The following is a 19,299-nucleotide window of genomic DNA, read 5'->3' as shown; positions in this document are numbered from 1 at the left end:
TACACGGGTAGTAAGTGCTTTAAAATTGCACATTAATTTGTCTGAACTCAGAATTCCCATGTAGGCAAGTTCTCTCTGAAATTTCTGAAGCTGCACTGTGTTATCTTCATGCAAGTTAAGGAGGAAAAAAAGTGCACAATATATTCCTCTAACTTACTAATCACTGATACCACAGTTGTGAATAACTCTTGTGTATCGTGCCCTGTGTGCTATTAAGGATTCTTGGGAGTATATACACATAACTAGACTTGTAACATATAGGTCTAGAGAAGCCCACTTCAAAAATAGACTTAACCTATGCAAACAATGCATACAGCATGTCTTATGTTTCATAAACAAACTCCAAGCTGTGGTTGTTTTTAAATACCAAAAGGCACTATAAATCCAGTTTTAATGATAAATCTTTTAAAGCAAATTGATTTCAAATATCATTTTTAGTTAGGTGACCCAAAATGCCTAAGACTTGCAGTTTCAGTCTAAAGTTAAAGAACTCCCAAAATACAAATTTAAAGCAAAATTTTGACACAGTAAGATGAGCTCCCAGCTTTTGTTCATCATGAATGCTTAAAGATTAGCTTTGACAAATTTCTGATGTACTTTCAAATAAGTAAATACGTTAGCAACTGCCTTAAAGATGGCAGTAATCAAGCTGTAACCCTACCATAATTGGATAACAAAATATTATGGCTAAGTAATTCGTACATAACTACATAGAAAAATGGCACTCAAATTACCATCTTCACAGACATTTTGCAAGATATTCTGATTATTTCATTTAACTCCATATAACAGGAACCAGGATTTACTGGTCCGAAGTTTGCACCGTCAGCAGACTCATGAAGAACACTGAGCACAAATGAATTATTTCTCTGCCACCTGAATAATTTTCAGGGCTATAGGCTGCTGCACTTTCACAGCCGAATTTTTTCAGGACATACATCAGGACTATATGAGTGCCTTTTTCAGAGATGTACACTAGATGGCCAAGGGCACTTGAAGGTCTATTAAAAAGCCTGTATGTGTTAAGAGTTTAGTTGTTGGAAGGGGAAGGGGGCCAGGGGGTCTGTTTAGAAACAAAGTTACTTATTTTTTTTTAAATGATCCACCTTCTACTCTGCTTTCCAGGTACTTGTCCAACTCTGCCTCTCTTTTCACCGCCTCTGGTGATACCTTTGGTGCATTCGGAAAACAGATCAATATCACACTCATGTTGTCTCGACTTCCCTGGTGGAAAAGAAAAAATTATTTGAGAATGTATACACACCAGGCTAAATACACATCAAAGCATTTTACACACAAAAATTCACAAATCATATGGTATTAGAATACAACTTCTACTACTATGGATTAATATTATCATTAGCCTTAACTTCCCCCCACACCCTTAGAGAATTCCAGAAGTCTGCCCATTCATTCAGTACAACTTTTAAGTCACTTTGTTCTTCCCTCTTTCATGGTCTAAAGACTATATGGAGCCAATTACAGACAGCCCATTGTCTCTTAAAAACTGACATTACTAACAAGCAATGTGTAATTACAAAGTTGTGTTCCATCTTGTTTTAAGTACTATCTAATAATTTTGGGAAAACAGCTGAATATTAGATGGGTAAACAAAACCATTACTGCTTAAAAGCACTAAGTAGGGAGGTGCTGAATTCAGACAGTGCTTCTGCCTAAAATCATAGCTATTAGGGGTTTTTTTCCCCCCTTTTTTTTAAAAGAAAAGTTGCAAGTGAGAGAATGTGTTACAAGACCAGCTGGAAGGGGCCCAGGCCTTTACAAAAGCATTCTTTGAAATGGAAACATTTAAAAACTCCAACTAAACAGAACCCTAATACTTGAATACCTTAAAATACAAACACATTCTGCTTATGAAAAGTAACTGTTTGGTTTACTTTCAATACCCTTGTGCTCTGGTCTACAAACATGCATCCACATGCTTAACTTTTAACACCAATTAAATCCACTGAAGTAAGCTAGATCAAGAACAAGCCAGTGTTTAAAACAAGAGTATATGGGCATATGGGGAGGTGCTGACAGTGGGCTACTGCAAAGCTTACAGCATCCACAAGCCACTGTTCCTTCCCTGGTATTTGTTTTCAGGACTACCAGACAAAAATTGTAAGCAAAAATATATGCATTATCAATCTGCCAAAGTGTTGGAAAGCAATTACATTTTTCCAATAGGGAAACAATGACCTTGTTAGTCATGTGGCAAGACTGGAGATGCTGTCTTGTGTCTTTAGTATCAAAAATGTTGGCTTTTTTACATTATGACTTACAGCTTGCCTTTGGAAAATTAAGTGTCAAGCTATGAAACTCAATAGTTCAAATCTCTTCCGTAACTGTACCATCCTACAACTTACTAATACAAAGTAGAAGTTATTGTAGACAAAATTACACAGATTTGTTAAAAAAACCAGTCCCATCTTCTTCTACTTGAGCTAGTTTCAGAGCTGTATCACACAACATTGAATAAAAAATATAGTAATTAAACCAGAATAAAAACTAACTTAGGAAGTCAGATCTTTGTATAGTCAAGAAGAAATTTTAAACTGCAAAATATGAAGTCAAGGTTCATTCATTCTGCATTTATCTTGGTATAATTATGACAGTTATGTTACTACTATTTGCCCAAGAAAGCATAGGAAGATCAGGAAGGGAAAGAATATTCTCTAGCTTGATTTAAGTCTTAAGAGTTAAGGTTTTGTAAAGTATGTTGTGAAACAGAAAAGGGCAGTTACTGTCCTTAGCTTGCCCATAAATTCCCATCAGCTTCTAGTTTCCCAATGATCACAACGTATCTGTACATGATTTTAAACTCTTCATTAACCGAAACCACCCACAAAGTCATACTGTTTCTGTTGTGTGTTTGATCCCTCTCTATCACCATTTTTGTGGGAATCATGGTAATGACTGTCAAAGTCATGTTAACATAAACCATCGGATACTTATAGACTGGAATCAAAACTTATTCTTAACTTGTTCATAAACTTCTAATAGTGAAAACACAGTAAACTTCTTCTCTCAAGTCTGGCTACCTTGTACAAGCAGGTGTCAACTATCTCATTGCAAACTTTCTCAAGGTCATCAGTGACTTCAAGTCTGGATCTTACAAAGTCACACAGCTCTTCATTTCCCATAACATCCCAGATACCGTCGCAGGCCAGTATGATGAACTGATCATCATCTTCTGATCTCTCAATTTCATAAACTTCAGGCTCAGGTGAGACTAGCTGTTCTGTAGGACCTTTCCCATGGACACATTTGTAATCAAAGTCCCCAAGTGCCCTTGAAACAGCAAGAGAGCCATTCACACGCTGAATCATTACAGAGCCACCTGCATTCTGTATACGCTCTTTCTCCAGTGGATTACTTGGTTTGTGATCCTGTGTGAAGAAGTGAACCTTCCTGTTTCTACAAAGTAAACCTCTCGAGTCTCCACAGTTGATGAAGTATGTATGTTGGGGAGAAATCATGACACCCACAGCTGTTGACCCACTTCTGTCTGCGCCATGTTTCTTCTCAGAGATGACTCTCATGTGTTCATCAATTTGCAGAAAACCTGTTCTGATGCCGCTCTTTACACTTTCCACAGATGGTGGCCCATCTGGCCCTTTAAAATCCTGGTTGCTCGTGATGTGATCTAATAAATGCTCACAGCAGTACTTGGCAACCTGTGATCCAGCGTGCCCATCATATACAGCAAAAAATGACCACCCATCAAGTCCATTTGGCAAACCAATCACAGCCGTATGTGCATCCTCCATTTCAACTCGCCAGCCTTGCATACTACTCAGACCATAACGAAGCCCGTTCCCTTGCCCCTGGGCATTATGCTTCTCCATCTTTGGCTTGTCTAAAAATGCTCCCATGATGACACTCCTTCAGTTCTAAAAAGAAAAAAAAATATTATTAAGATATTTCTTAAACATCTCTTGTTTAAACATCCTATTGGAAACTATTAAATAATAGCCCAAATAATGTTAAGATGACAAAAATACACAGATATAAAGCTGACTTTTCTGTGTCTCAAGCCAAATTTGCATTGCTTTCATCTAATTTAAACAAGGACACTGCTACTAGCTGAACTGCACTTTTCATATTTTTGTTAGTATCTTCAGCTGTTTTACTTGAAGAACTTATATTCCACTATCATTCATGGTTCTGAGAAAAGCCTCTAGTATATGTATGAAATCAGTTTGAAACATGACTTGTTAACTGGCACACATCTGAATAGCTATGTTCCCTGCGATTACTGAGCCAACGAAACAGTTCAATGTTTGCAGGACAGTGGCATTCCCTAGATCCCTACCTGCTGGCCACAAAGTCCTGCTCATACTCTGCTTTTCCAATGGCGATGGGGAAACGAAAGCAAACTGATTAGGTTTTCTTTTGGGGTAAGAGGTTCGGGGTTTTTTCTTCAGTTGGTGGTGTTTTGTTTTGTTTTTTTAAACAGATAAAGTGATCTGAATGATCAAGATGATGCCACAGTCTGCATAAAAGAAGAGGCAACACTGGATAACTAGGAGCAGGACTCAGAAGGAACAGAGCAGCTGTCCCTTTAGGCATCAGCAAGCCATTAGTTTGGCTCAGCCATCTTGTGAAAGCTCATCCTTAGATTTTTCAGTTAAATTACGCAGCAAGCTTCTCAGATGTCTGTGCTGCAGATTTACTTAAAACCTTAATGTATTCATGCTTCACTGAAAGACAACTGCCCCTGACAAGTCTAAGGAAATCTGTTTGGAAATAAAATCACACATATTGTAAATTCATGCTTCCTTATTCAAGTCAGACCGATATACTGCACACCCTATCCTCCTCCACCTCCCATCACTGGGATGTGATGCATGCTTAAGAGTAAGAATTATATTTGCAGCCAGCGTAAACTGACTGGTTTATCTTCATGGCTTTCACACCCTAACCATCCAACCCGCCCTGCTAATCCACATCAGTTTATTTGTGCATTCATTATTTAAAAAAATCATACAAAATAGGTCACACATTTTACATATTTGCAAATTCTGCCCTGGGAAGCATCAAAGAGTGTGCAAATCACTGTTATACAATACAAGGTAATGGAACAAGACTACGAGCTTTTCTATTTGAAGGCAGTGGACAAAAATTAACTGAGTCTCTGAAACAGATTTTACGTGAGGGAACTGCACTAAGCAGCTGCACTAGCAGAAAAGTTAGTACAATAGGGATTTTAGAAGGTTTTAACTTGTGGAATACATTTGATCAGTTTTCTAAGTGATAACATCACTTTTTGATAACATGCTTTTATTAAAATACAGCTCCAGCTATAAGTGACACTATAAATCCAACAAAGCTTTTCACATTGTCTCTTCCAGCCACTATCAACCTTTGTAAAACATCTGTACTTGTTAGAATAAACTGTCAAGAAATATTTATATTTGATCTCACCACAACAGTGATTCAAATGTGAGGCACAGGGACTGGATATACACTCTTTGGCTCACATGCTTTGTTAACAAAAACAAAAAAGCCACACATACTTCAGCTGTATGGAGACAGATGTCAGCAGCAGTACACCTCTGCTTCCTCTCACCCCAACCCCTGCTCTTAAGTTCTGTCTCTTCTCAAGTGAACACAAAATATGCCCACGCAAACTGTAACTAGCCAACAAAATATATAGCGTACACTGACTGGTCTTGTATCCTAAGCACATGCACGAGGTTCACATTACTGCAGTTGCTAGGAAAAAAATATGACTTAAGACTTTTTTATCTTCACATGCAACTCTAGTGAAGTCAGAGTGATCAAAATAATTACAGAATGCTGCCATAAATCAAATGGGGAGTTATTTTGTAGAATAATACTTTTTATTCATTCCATGATAGCAGCAGAGTTTAAACTAACACATAACACTTTCTTATTGTCAAAGAGATCATAAAATAGAATGCAGATATTCAATTATTTCACCTTAATTTAGAGCTCAAAAAGCAGAAACTGCCCTAGCAAATGCCACATTTTTGTCAAGTATTTTACATTATTACTGTGTTTAAAACAGAAAAGCATTAAGAACAGGATACAGTTAAACTGACCATAAGCACTGTCAGATTTGGACTAAAAAAGGCAGTTTTCCTTCTAATCTCTCACATTACTAGGTACACAATATTCAGAGATGTGCTTTGTAAGCTGTTTGTCCCTCTCAGTAGTTTGTCATGTAAACCACAATTAAAAATACATACAGACAGGTCGTATGCAGTTCTAGCAACTCATAAAGAACTGGTATAACACTTCAAAAATTAACAAATCCACTCTCCGTTTAAAACCAAGTTGCCTTATCCCTCCCTAGAAGGTAAACTGAAAGCTGTTGCTATTCTAAATTAAGCCTTGTAGGTGAGATGTTGACACATGATTCTTCAAGGGTGCGAGCTACCCACCATAGAGGCAAATGCAACCAGACAGAAGGATAACCACAACGTGGTCACATAACAAGTTCTTAGGAAATTATTCACAGCCCATAGCATAAAGTAATCACCTTCCGAAAACTGCAATAACAAACTGCAGTTGCCTTCCTTGCAACACTCTAGCTAATCATACTTTCACCAGAATGCCAGTCTAAACCTGTAGGAGAATAGGCCAAGTTTTCAAAATCCTCACTGTATCTGAAGGGAAAGCATAGTTTACTTGTGGATAGGATGAATATGCCAAGCCTTTAGTTTTCTCAGGGTTTCAATTCTTGTTCAGAAAAATTTGCGTTTAATATGACCGATCTGTGAATTCTTATGAATCGGAGGCTACCTGCTACTTCTGCCCCCACACCCTTATGCATGGCTAAAACCTGAAGAATTTAAAGAGTCTTAGTTATAAGAAAAAAATATCTTATTTTTAAAAGGGACACACACACAAAAAGACTAACATATGTGCCTCCTTCCTACTAAAAATACCTTTTAGACCTGTTTTTGAGTCCACGTCTACGGAAACATCTTTCACACATCAGTGTCTACCTAAATGACGAGTACATTCTTCATTCTTTCATGAGGTGGTTTGAGCACTATACTGATTAAGTTAGAATGACACCTTTAGTTAAGCATATAACTCTGCATGCAAATCAGATTAACCTATAGCAGTGCAAGCGCCCAAGTTACAGCACGACTTTGTTATGTAATAACACCAAAGAGAGAAGTCAGACCCAGAACAGTCTGCATGTATGATGTGCAATAAAACAATAGATCCTGAACATGGTTTAACTTAGCCCTCTCTTGTATTTCTTTAGTCATCTTCCTGAACAGGAGTCCTCATCTTATGACCCTTATTCTCCAAATAATTTTACTACCCTTCCCCTTGCCCTTCTTAACCCAGCCACACATTTCTGCAATCATGTTAGAAAACTGCAGTCTCATATCGGGAGGCAGAACCAGTCCTCTACTCTGGAAGCCTCAATTTTTCAGGACACTTGAATGATGCACATGGGTGCTAAAGGAGACCGACATTCTTCCTATTCCCATTAAAACCAGAGTAAGAGAAAATGCACTTTAATCATGAAGTTCAGTGGCAAATGTACACCACAGTTTTTTTTTCTTAGAGAAGAACAATTCTGAACAGTACTATAGTAGCAGTGCCCTGTAAAAAGATCAGAGGTGCAACATTTTCTTCAGAAATGCTAAGTCTAAAACATCATCTGGCACTGCAACTGCCACAAAGATTAGTCCAGCAAACTTCAGTTTTAAGCTAAGATGATTCTTGGTTCACCATGTCCGTATCGGTGACTTCCATTAGTTTCTCCTAAAAGAGAAGAGCTTTCTGCAGTCAAAGTTCCTGGGTTTTGGCTCTGAAGAATAGAGAAGGTTCTGAACAAAACTAAAAGTGAAAATGGACCCCTATGCATAAAAACAAATATGCAGGGGACGTATCTATGCATCTGCGAGTGCATCTAAACCATGAATTCTGAAATGCTGATTTTGTGGAGGTCAAACTGAAGGACAGCCTCTACAGCAAGTGCACAAAAAACCTCAAAAAACCCCAAACCTCTCAAGTTGCAGTTTGCAGACAGAAAAGCAAGAGCACTGTACAGGGCCTAGAAAAATCAACACAAGTAACAAGATCTTGGATAAAACACAAGAGTGCCAAAATTCAAAGGACTGCAGCATTAGAAACAAAACTGAAATAATGAATGGAGCATGCTGAAGAGTCAGTAGCTAAACTCCTTGAAAATAGATGCAAATGGAGAACAGAGTGGCAAAGAAAAGGAGGGTAATTAGTATACCGGACCATGGACAACCATGGACAACCACAGATACATCACTGGAATGCATGAAATCTCTTTGCCCCTTCATTTGTCCCTCAAATTGTGCTATCCAGACAGCACAACTGTAACGCCTTCTGATACACATGAAAATACATTTTACTGTTTTGCTATTTGCTTATTCATTTGCTTGAAGGTTCAAATGAAGATAAGTCTTAAATTGTTCACAAAGGACAGTTAATGTAACTCCATGTACCCCTGTAAAAAGACCATTTCTTTTTCCAAGGAATTCAGACAAGGATTTGATCACCTTGTCCAAGAAAACCAACCACCGCCATCTGAAACTTGTACTTTAACAGTATGTAATTTAATAATCCTTTTTAAACAACGTTCAAGTTGTATTCCTTCCACTAGGATAAGCTGCTTACATGAACCACACTGAAGTCATAGGCACTTGTTCAAACTAAGCTGAGAAACGACTCCATACTCCAATCTCCTGGAACAATTCTCTAAATGACATTCCGCCCTGTGTGTTGTAATGAACACCATAAAGAAAGATTACAACCTTTACTTGAACTACGGGACACAGAGCAAGTCACCAAATTATACAGACTGCTGCTGAATAGAAAAAGGGCATCTGATCACTTCAAGTCCAATCTGATCTGTGGTACTTTGCCCCCTGCCTTAAGCAGGCTGGATGCAGTAACGAGTCAACATGTAATTGTGCAAATGTGGAAATATTTTCAGAAGTTAGTGCCTGTTGAATGAAAAACTGACAGTACATACTGGATGCCCCAAATCAATTAATGTTAACAAACAAAATGTCAGAGATCATCCCAGGGATCGGAAGAATGACTAAAATAAAACAGAACACGCAGATGAGGAGACATAATTACACCACAGTCATGGGCTGAATGAAGTCATGAAAAAGCTTCTTGCCAATGAAACTATTTAAAAACTATTGGAGGCTATATGACTGAGTTTTGGCACTCACGGTTCAACAACATCAATAAAGTACTGAAAATTACAGCTGATGTTTCTGAATGTGTACTTTCAGATGCAGGCATACGTGGCCAACTAGGAGACATGAATTGTCTACGAAAAATAAGAAATAAAATACAGAAATGGAGCTATTTTAATAAACATGGACTAACACACAATTTCCCCACCAGAATACTTGCTTCTTGGAGATACAGCTGTAGTCTGCGTTATATTTCAGTAGGATAATTGCAAATAGAAGAACATAAGAAGAAATTACCCACAGGGGTAAGAAAGTTTGTAATAATAATACCAATTTTTTATTTTAGGACAGATGTAGGAGCTATGGCATGTGGCAGACAAAGGGAACAGGAAAAAGTAGACAGCTGGAAACATTAGTTTAAAGAAAGTAATAAGAAATATCAAAGCTCTCAGAAACAGACCTTCAGACAGGCAAGAACGTCTATACATGGATGCAAGTGAGAGACAGGGCAAAAAAAACCCCAAACATAAGCAAATTAATGACTCTGTGTATACAAGGGAAAGTATGAACTGTTTCAACCTTTCCCCACTTACCCTCCCTCTCTCCCTGTAATTAATATGCAACAGTGATTACAATTACAACTTTGTACCACAGCAGAAAATCACTAAATCACTGCACCTCTGATACCCATACCTATGAGCTCTGACCTCTTGATAGCTGGTCCACAGGCACTGCCTTTTGCTGAGCTACGTTGTTTTGTGAGTTTTGGTTTTTAAACGTAACTTCTCTTCTGCTTAAAATCCTTTCTCCCTGCTAGGAGCTGACAGCCTTTCTGAATGCCTCCCCATACTAAGCAGCAAAGTATTTTAGCCCACTTGTTTTCCTATGTCAATTTATTTTTTGTGTGTGTGTGTACGGCAGGGTAGGTAGGATTTTGGACAGGATTGCTAGAGCCTCCAAAAGTCTTCTGGAACACAGAAGGTAACCATTTCTAAGTTAACACCCTCCCTCCAGCAACATGTTCCAGCTTTTTCTTAAAACACCTTTTTCTGCTCCTACCTACCAACCTTTCCTGCAGACAACTAAACCTGTTCCAAGGTTAAACTAGGAGCTGCTATTCTTGATATGAATGTACTTTGGCTGAGGTTCAAACTCTCTCCAAAGGAGATGCATGTAATCTGATTTTTGAAAAAGAAAGCCCTGGACATTGAAAAAGATAATTCATCTCTCTAACAAATTCTTCCTGCAGAAATCTGAAAGATGGTGATGTAGTTTCAAGATTTCTTTATGGAGTTGTTTTCCTTTTGCTCTGTGGTCAGTTACTGAAGAAAATAACTTCCTTCCAGAATCACTAGGACCACTGCTGGGAATAGAGAAATCACTACATTGATTTTGAGAGGAGATAGAACTTGCATCCACAAGTACCAGTCACTCATCAGGATCCCACCATGACTGGCACCCTCAGAACACAATTAAGGTAATACTTCTTAGCCCAGACAGAATGCTTGTTTCTTTCTAAATATTTGTACTACAAATCACAGGTGGGAAAGCATAAGAAAAAAACCACTAGGCAGCAGTATCAAAGTACAAGCAGCCCAATCACTATGAAAAACTGCCGACAACCAAAATAGCATTAAGAAGTACTATGAAAATCAATGAGGTAGCTCTGCATAAATTCATATGCTGCTGTCTGAACAGTAAGAGACTGAAAAAGCCAAGGTCCTTGCTTGAAAGCAGTAATAAGCAGAAAACATGTCCATGCTGGTGTTCAGTTCAGCACCCTTCTGGTTCTACTTCATTTTCCAAAGATTCCTTACTTAAAAGTGTTGGAAGATTAAAAAAAAAGACACCCATTTTAGACACAGAGATTAGACAACTGCTTTGTTAATAGCACACAAACTCCTGCAGACTCCAGCCAAAATTCAAAGCCCCATTGAAGCAAGCACTGTAAAAAGGAACTGGAAGATCCAAGGAAGCTGCTGTCTATGTAGACAGAAGTCAGGAGAAAGAAAGGCCTTGCTTCATTTTATATTTCAATGAGATTCAAAAAAATTGAATCTTAATGTAAGAGCAAGGCAAACAAGTGAAAATAAGAATTCCAACCAAACTGCTCATATCAAAATGAGTATACAGTGCTATGCAGCTATTCCAACAGAACTATGCACAGCAATAGTTTCACCAGAAAGAAAATATGGGTGAAAAGGAAACAGAAAAAGACAACACAGAAGAATGGAGTTATAGTAAGCCATAAAAGCTGAATTACCATTTTTTTTCCCCAGTATTTGTAATACCAAGGGTGCTCTGCCCACTGTCATCTACCATCATAACAGAATATTACCCCACTTCTGGACATCATGGGCCTAACTGACAATTCTTACTTGAGTACAAGCCACTGAAAGTCCAAGAATTGAACAGATCTGAACATATGAAATGCTTCAAGTAATAGCTAAAAAACCCCCTGTTCTTTAAATTTCATTTTTTGGATCTCTCATTTACAACTTGAAGCCTCAGCAACTTCATTCACTGCTAGTATTATCAATCAAACAATACCTGCCATTAAAAAAACAAAAAAGTTGAAGATTCATAGAGGAATGCTTTCTTTAGTGGACGAATCACACTATTCCACTGCTATTTCTGTGTCAGAAAGAAAAAAAAACCCAACCAACCAACCAAAAAACATTTGCTTTTTTATCAAGTTCAGCTAAACCTATTCAGAAAAAACAAGACAGAACTGGAGTCCTAGCCCATCCTGCCACTACCCAAAAAAGAAAGTGAAGTTACTGGGTAAAGAGCCTCTAGACCAGACTGACTTATTAGAATGTCCAGGACTGTTCAGGTTGTTCAAAAGCCACTGGAGTGAAGTCAAGCTACCGTCAATTTGTCTTTGTCAGTGTTTTAGCTGAAGTGTTAAAATAAACTAGGAAAAAGATGCTACATGGAAAAAGGTCGCAATGGGATTATTCACTGAGACTCCAAAAACAAAGGGATGCTTGAACTACAGTAATTTAAAAAAATCAACAGAACACCAGGTGCATTAATTGAACCATTCCTGAAATACAGCAAAAAAATTACACTCACACACACTCTCATCTGTGGTTGATGAAGTTCAGGAAACTGCCACTTTTTTACAGTTAACTTAACTTGGTATTGTTGCCTGTGGTAATATGTATGAATTCTTATAAAATCCCACCATCCTTCTGTCATACTGCTTCACCGATAATCTCCCCACAAACATCTTAAAATCTAAGTTAATACAGTCCTATATACCTTAAAGAAAATTGAACACATGGAATCATCACACTACCTCCTCTTTAATTTTTAGACTTTGTGTCTCCAGTTGCTCACCAGGGCCACTCGTCTTCTTTTAAAATAATTATTTAAAGCTTTAAAACTTCAGATCTTCCTAACTTCAACAATAAGCATCAGCCACCTATTTCTGATTTGTCTTACGAGTAATTTATTTACCAATATAGAAAAATAAAAGACAAGTGAAAATAAAGTTTATACAGATAGTGCTTGGGAGTAAAATAAACTATTTAGAGAAAACGCAACCAGTATGCATGCGCCCAATGATGAGAAAAACATGTTTGCATGAAGGCCCCAAAATTTCCTGTTTAGCCAAGTACTCAATATTATGAAATAATTCAAAGAAACATACATAAGCAACTTCCCAGTCCCTTCATTTTACGTGAAAATATTTGTGGGGTTCTAATCTCAGGAACATGACCACTATTCTGGTGAGGATATAGGAAAAGCAGCATAGAGGAGACTTAAAACCTGATGACTAGACATGAGAATAAAATGGGAATAAAATAGGAAATGTTCTGAAGTGTACAGCTGTAACCTGGCTTTGCTTGCAAGGAAATGACATCAAAACTATGCCAGAAGCACATTAAGACCTGGAAGTCAAATCCTCAAAGCTTAGGAAAAGCCAGAGTTTGTTCATTTGTACACACACAGAGCTTTTATTTACAAATCTATTTTGCCCTCACATCCCCAGCATTCCTATCTCATTAAAAGAACAAGGATAGAGCATGACTGCTGCAATAAAGTAGATTTTTTCCCCCAAGACTACATAAAAAAATAAAAAAAGAAACCAAGGGAAAAACCCTATTGTTTTAGCCTTTTATGCAGACAATAACTTTCAGGACAGAAGGCTTTCCTCTGAGAGTCACACTGATTACCAAGTTTACTTCTGTCACTATCAGTGCAGAGCTGACAGATTAGCTTATGATGAACAAGGCAGTAAGGTGCTCTGAGTCCAAACTTGAGTTCATTGCAGCTTTAAATAATCTGGTCACTGAATGAGGGCATTGTCGAATTCACCTGTTCTTCAAAATATAAGCTACGAATGCCAGCGTTTCCTGAGCTTACAGGGCCTCATTCTGCAGCCTCAGAATGGTTCTTTACAGAGGGAAGCAGTACTAGATTTTTAAGAAGGGTCTGTCCAAATACTTACTCTCAGTGTTTGGGGGAACCAGAAAAGTATTTACTGACAGAAACTGATTCTTTCTTCACGAAAAGTTCCTATAATTTAATACTAACCACTTACCTGCCCGCATTTTTCTACATTCTGCACCCCTTTCCAAAGATTGAGTTTTACTTAACTTAGTGGACAGCTGGAGAATTCCTTAAACTCATCCCCAAACACAAAGAGCTTAGGCACAGTTTACACAGTTCTCGCGGCTATTGCATTTTAGGGTATTGCGCAAGTAAAAAATACAACGGAATTTTATGCACAAATAGCTGTGATATATGGTCAAGAAGAATACAGACTACCATTCAAATTCCAGATCGAAAGTACAGTTGGCAGTTAAAGTGAATTGTATGCACAGATACAGAAAATCCTTAAAAGTTACAGCTGAGACCCAAACATGGAAGCACATTTCATCCTCTAGGTCACAATCCAGCAAGGCATTTAAGCATGAGAGCAACATCATACATCTGATTAGTCCCACATAATTCAGTTGCATGTGGAGCATCATCGCAAGCACATTTTAAGTGCTTTATTTAAACTGCAGCTATCAGAATACAAGTAATATTACACTTGAGTTTCTTGGGTTTGTAAACTATTATCTTAGAAGACTTTAGACACCTTTTTATCTATTAAAATATTCTTACCTGAACTGAGAACTAAGATGTTAGCAATAAAGTGGCTAACGTACTTTTTCCTCTATGTGTAAACTGCTAGCATTTCTCTACATTTCAAAATTGAAACCTGATGAGACAGTTTTGTTTTTTCCTTGGTATCACTCTTAGATGCTCTTTTGCTAGTATACTGCTATAAAGTTTACACTCTAAACAGTAGAAGTGTACTTCATTGGAACTATCTGTAGATGAAGGAAGTTTTTATTCTGTTTAGTAACACATAAACACCTTTTTAGAAGAGCTGTTAAAAAAATCTGAGCAACTGTTTCACATATTTATAAACACACACTGTTTTGTAGACTTCAGTAGCAAGCTGAAATATCCATTAGTTAATTTTACCAGTATGTGAAAACAAAAAAATGAAAATGAACACCCAGTAAGACAAAGGCTTGTTCAGGTTAAACAAAAATTTTCTTTAAAAAAAAAAAAAAGATAGAGACTTGACAGACATCTGTAATTTAGTATGTGGTTTAACACAGAGCAGAGTTTAGCAGATAGAAATGTAGAAAAGCAGACCTTATAGCATTGGTTTAACACCAGAAACGCTCAGCTGGATACTACTGCTATCTAGGAACAAAAATCAGTCTACTCACTCCCATGGTATCACACTTGCTTTCTTCTCCTGCCCCGATTACAATTTCCTTGGTCTAAACATCCTTCCTAGTCTTCAGATTTAAATGATTTACTCTAGCAATTTTAAATCTTAATAAATCCTAAATTGTTCCTTCACAGACAGAGAGCAACAGGAGCAACATAAAGAAGCTACAAGGAGATACTGCTATCACTGTGATCCTCACCACATCATGGCTCAAATACAGGCATCCTTCTTAAACAACATTTTTATGCACTGGTTAACCAAATGTACATAAAATGCCATAAAAATCACATTTTATGTACACTCCCTGGATCTTCTAAATATCCTAAGAACACTGGCATTTTTTCAGGGATTACATATTTTTTTTACACGGACTTTACACTTTGCAATTTGCCATTCCTTCAATACAGAGCATTGTAGTTAAGCACATTTAAAATTTAAAGAAGTTTATTTCTTATCCTAGTACTTCTAACTGAAATTTGGATCATGTGACTAAAACTACAGAAATCAGTAAGAATTTAGCAACAAAGCAGTATCCAAAAAGAGCTTAATTTTCTAAAGAACAAATGAGACTACAGGTTGCATCATTTAAAAACAGTTACTGATGATACACTAATGTTTCAAAAAAATGTAAAAGTGAGGTACGATGAGAAAAAGAGGAGCAAAAATTACGAAGGGCCACACGCAATAGTAAGAATAAATGTTGTTTGGCTCAGGTGTAGCTATGCCGAGCCACTATTGTCTTGACTTCAAACACTTACTATTCAAGTCTTTAAAATGAGTTGCAGGTTTGCAGAGATAAAATTCATACAATTATTTTACAGTACTTCCCATTCCAAAAATTGCTTATTTAATAGTACTACCTGCATTATTCAATCACATAATTGCAATGCAGTTCTGCTTAGCCAATTACATAAAAAAGTATTTTTATATCAGAATAGACTGGAACATGTAAAAATTAAGTCAATAGTAACGTCAGTATTTTAGTAAGAAATATGTTATTGTTAAGTGACTTATATTTAGGTCATCTTGTGGAATCAGCTGCTTTATATTCCCTAGTTCCACTAAAAAGGAAAAGTGCAATAAGATCTCTTATTGACAGCTGCATTCAAAAACATACCAGTTACATAAGTTTGCAAATTATACTGTGCCAGAGTTAAATATCTAAGCATTTTAACGACAGTTCTTAAAATGCTATCTCAGCAAGAATGACTCAACTTCACTGCATAAGCTGCACTCCAGATAAGAAGCAAAGAGCTTGATTTTATAGAAAAAAAACTTTTTTGTATGCTTTAATTCCAATTGCACTAAGTGAGTTCTGCTTGTTTAGACCTGCAAGCTTCACCAGTCATTTGGCATTTCCATCTCTCCTTCTCGGTTTCAACAAAAGTATCTCAAGCTTACCTATAGACAGTTAAGTAAATACTTGGAAAACAGGTAGAGTTTTCTACTATACCTCAAGGGGAGAGATTTACCAGACAACCACCAGCCAAGGGACTAAACCTATAAACCAGAGCTGGGCCTTGTCCATATACGAGAAAAAACATGGCTATGACAGAAGAGTGTGAGAGTACTGACCAGCTCTTTCCAGTACAAACTACATTTATCAGAGAGTTTTATCAGATCTATGTCTGTGAGGAAAATATTAATAACTGACATGATGCATCAGCAAGTCTTTCACTCTTAGCCCAGTCTCACATACAAAAGGTAGACCCAGAAAGGCCTGGAAGAGAAAACTTCAGGAGCAGCTGTCCCTACCCCAGGGAAAAATGCTGGTACACTCACCGAAAGTGCTTTCCTTCAACACCTTTCCTTTGATTGCTACTTTGACTGGATAGGTAAAATGTAAAACTTCCCTGACCCATGTTTCCCCCCATCCCCTGTCTCTGATGTTATTCATAGAAAAACTATTAATAGTAACAGAAGGGAAGCTACAGAGAAGAAATGCGGGTAGAACTTTCACAATTTTGGTCATTTGGCAATTCACACAGGGTCCTGAGTAACAGCGGCTGCCTTGCTTTAATTTCACTAGTGCTTCACGAATCCTGCTTCAGCCACCTAACCACTGAAACAGTACATGTACAGGCTCAGGAAAGTGCCACACAGGCTCATATTTAGAAAGTAATTTCCTAGAATCACAAGAGTTAGAACTTCTACTTTATAGAATGATTCTAGTTATTCTGATGTTAAACATCACAACATACAGAAAACGTATCACCTACCTTCAAACCTACTACTTTCAGGTTCTAAAACTGCCTTCTGCTTAAAAAAATAAAAATAAAAATTTCCATTGTATGACATACAGGGCCTTAAACCTTAAGGTTACCACACAGGCCATCCGAATGACCAGCACTTTCTCATTTGACAAAAGGTACAACTCAAAAAAACCCCCAGTTCCTCACAAGTACTACTGTAAACTTCAACGTTGGTTTTGCAACAACAAAATTTTGCCATACACATGGCAACACTGAAATACTTTAATTGTACTAAATAAATACAAATACATATTGAACAGACGTCGACAAAATCAATTCTTCTGAAACCATTAACCTGCAGCCAGTCTTAAAGCTGTATGATATCTACTATAATACAAGCTATGTAATGAAAAGGTTAGACGTATGCTGAGAACCTCTGGCATTTAACACACAAGCCCAATTACCCAGTACATCACTGGACAACTTTTTAATCGAGGACAGCATTTTCTTCTATCTGCTTTTAACATGCACGCTATGACAGATCACAGAAGATCAGCATAACCTCTGCTCACGACATTGTTTTCAAAGGCAGCGAAATCTCTCTCAAACTTTAAATGCCTGAAAGGCGTTGGCAAAGGAAAACCGCCCGCTGCATAATAATGTCACTATTTGGGGAGTGCTTGATGCTCCGACCCTCGCTAGGGTGGAGTGCTTTATAAATAGATGCGTTCGGGTTTTTTTGTTTTGGTTTTTTTTTTTTTTTTTCCCAGTGCCGTGCCCCAAGCGTTTGGGTGGCGATGGGAGAGGAGGCTGTTTATAGCCACTATTAAATGAACTCTGAATCGGCCAAGAAAAGGCGGGGGGGGGGGGGGGGGGGGGGTGTGAGAGGGAAAAGGAAAGCTGCTGCTGCTACCTGAGCCAGGCCCAAACCCCTCCGCTCACCCTCCTCCTCCCTTTCTTTCCCCATGCCCAGCCCCAAGGGGGCTGCCGTGCCACCCCCCACCCTTTTGCAAAGGCGCCTGCAATGCAGGGGCTGCGCAGCGGAGCCCCACGGCCCGGCCACCTTCAGCCCTGGGGTGGAGGGGAGAGGGATGGTGGCGGTGGGGGGGGGGGGGGGTGAAGCTCCTGGCAGCAGCATCCCAAGCAGACTCGCACCCGCGCCGCCCCCCTTCCCATTTCCCTCCCTCTCACCGAGCCGGTACCAGCTGCTGCCGCCGGGGATGGCGCCTCGCTCCTCACCCGGGCTGCGGGAGGAACGACCCCCCCACACACACACACCCCCCCCCCCCCACCACCGGCCCTCCCCTCTCCCACAGAGCCGAGAGGGAGAGCGGCCCCCCGCGCAGGCCACCCCCAGGCTTGTTTACAGGCCCCGCGGCCCAGGCGGCGGCCGCGGCCCTCCCCGCCGCCACCCCCTCAGCCCGGCCCGCCGAAGGCCCCGCACTGCGCAGCGCCACTTACCCCCCCGGCCGCGGCGGACGGCGCCGGTTGTGGCGGGCAGGGCCGCGTTCCCGAAGGTGCGTGGGGGCAGGGAGGCCGGGGGCAGGCGGGGACGTCCGCGGTGGGGCCGGCGGGCGGGCGGGCCGGGGGAGAAGGGGAAGGAGGGGGAGAAGGAGGAGGAGGAGGGGGGGGGCACCCGGCTGGCGGCCTCGCCTCAGTTCATTCACAGGCGGCGGCTGCGGAGGGCGGCTCTCTGCCCAGGGGGAGCCCAGCGCTCATCTCGCCTCCGCTCCTCTCCCCCCTCCTCGCTCGCCGCTGCTCGGCGGCGGCGGCCGCCGCCGCTCGGCCGGCCGCCCCCCCCCCCCTTCCCCGGCCCCCCCCCCCTTCCCCGGCCCCCTCCCCCTTCCCGGCCCCCTCCCTCCCTCCCTCCCGCCCGCCTGAGCTCCGCGCCCACTCGCGCAGCGCCGCGGAGCGTCGTCCACCCCCCCCACGCCGCCGCCGCCGCCGCCGCCTCTCTCGCGCAGACACACACACGCACTGCGCCGCCGCCGCCTCCTCCTCCTCCTCCTCCGCCTGCTCCGCGCAGGCGCGCCGCCGCGCGCCTACCCTGCCGCCGCTCCCCTCCCCCGCCGCGGCCGCGCGCCGCAGGGGGAAAGGGAAGGGGGGGGGGGGGGGGGGACGGGCGGGCGGGGCGCGCGCCCCCCCCGCGCCTTCTCCCCTCCTCGCCGCGGGGCGCGTGCGCACG

At 40.3% G+C, this 19,299-nt stretch overlaps 1 protein-coding gene and 1 long non-coding RNA gene across 5 annotated transcripts in view; one reads left to right on the top strand and one right to left on the bottom strand.

Annotated features, from left to right (window-relative positions):
- PPM1A (protein phosphatase, Mg2+/Mn2+ dependent 1A) overlaps positions 1 to 18,937 on the bottom strand; it is a 36,063-nt gene extending 17,126 nt beyond the window's left edge. The window contains exons 1-3 of one of the 4 annotated variants that reach the window (XM_030038510.2): positions 18,576 to 18,937; positions 3,042 to 3,893; positions 1,107 to 1,224 (exon numbers count right to left, since the gene is read on the bottom strand). In XM_030038510.2, coding sequence (XP_029894370.1) covers positions 1,107 to 1,224; positions 3,042 to 3,875 — 952 coding nt within the window. In that variant the 5' untranslated portion in view covers positions 3,876 to 3,893; positions 18,576 to 18,937. Of the gene's footprint in view, positions 1 to 1,106; positions 1,225 to 3,041; positions 3,895 to 18,305; positions 18,438 to 18,574 lie in introns of those variants that run through there. The other 3 variants (XM_030038501.2, XM_030038482.2, XM_030038490.2) reach the window with 3 other exon arrangements.
- On the top strand, positions 510 to 16,344 carry LOC115351613. The gene is made up of 3 exons (XR_003926855.1): positions 510 to 615; positions 1,727 to 1,732; positions 16,334 to 16,344. It is a non-coding gene; the product is annotated as an uncharacterized LOC115351613 (long non-coding RNA).
- Positions 18,938 to 19,299: the final 362 nt, after the last annotated feature.

The sequence above is a fragment of the Aquila chrysaetos genome, chromosome 2 (assembly GCF_900496995.4).
Source record: "Aquila chrysaetos chrysaetos chromosome 2, bAquChr1.4, whole genome shotgun sequence".
NCBI classification, from domain to species: domain Eukaryota; kingdom Metazoa; phylum Chordata; class Aves; order Accipitriformes; family Accipitridae; genus Aquila; species Aquila chrysaetos.
The sequence above is the reverse complement of the archived record's forward strand: the minus strand, read 5'-3'. Positions and strand labels throughout refer to the sequence as shown.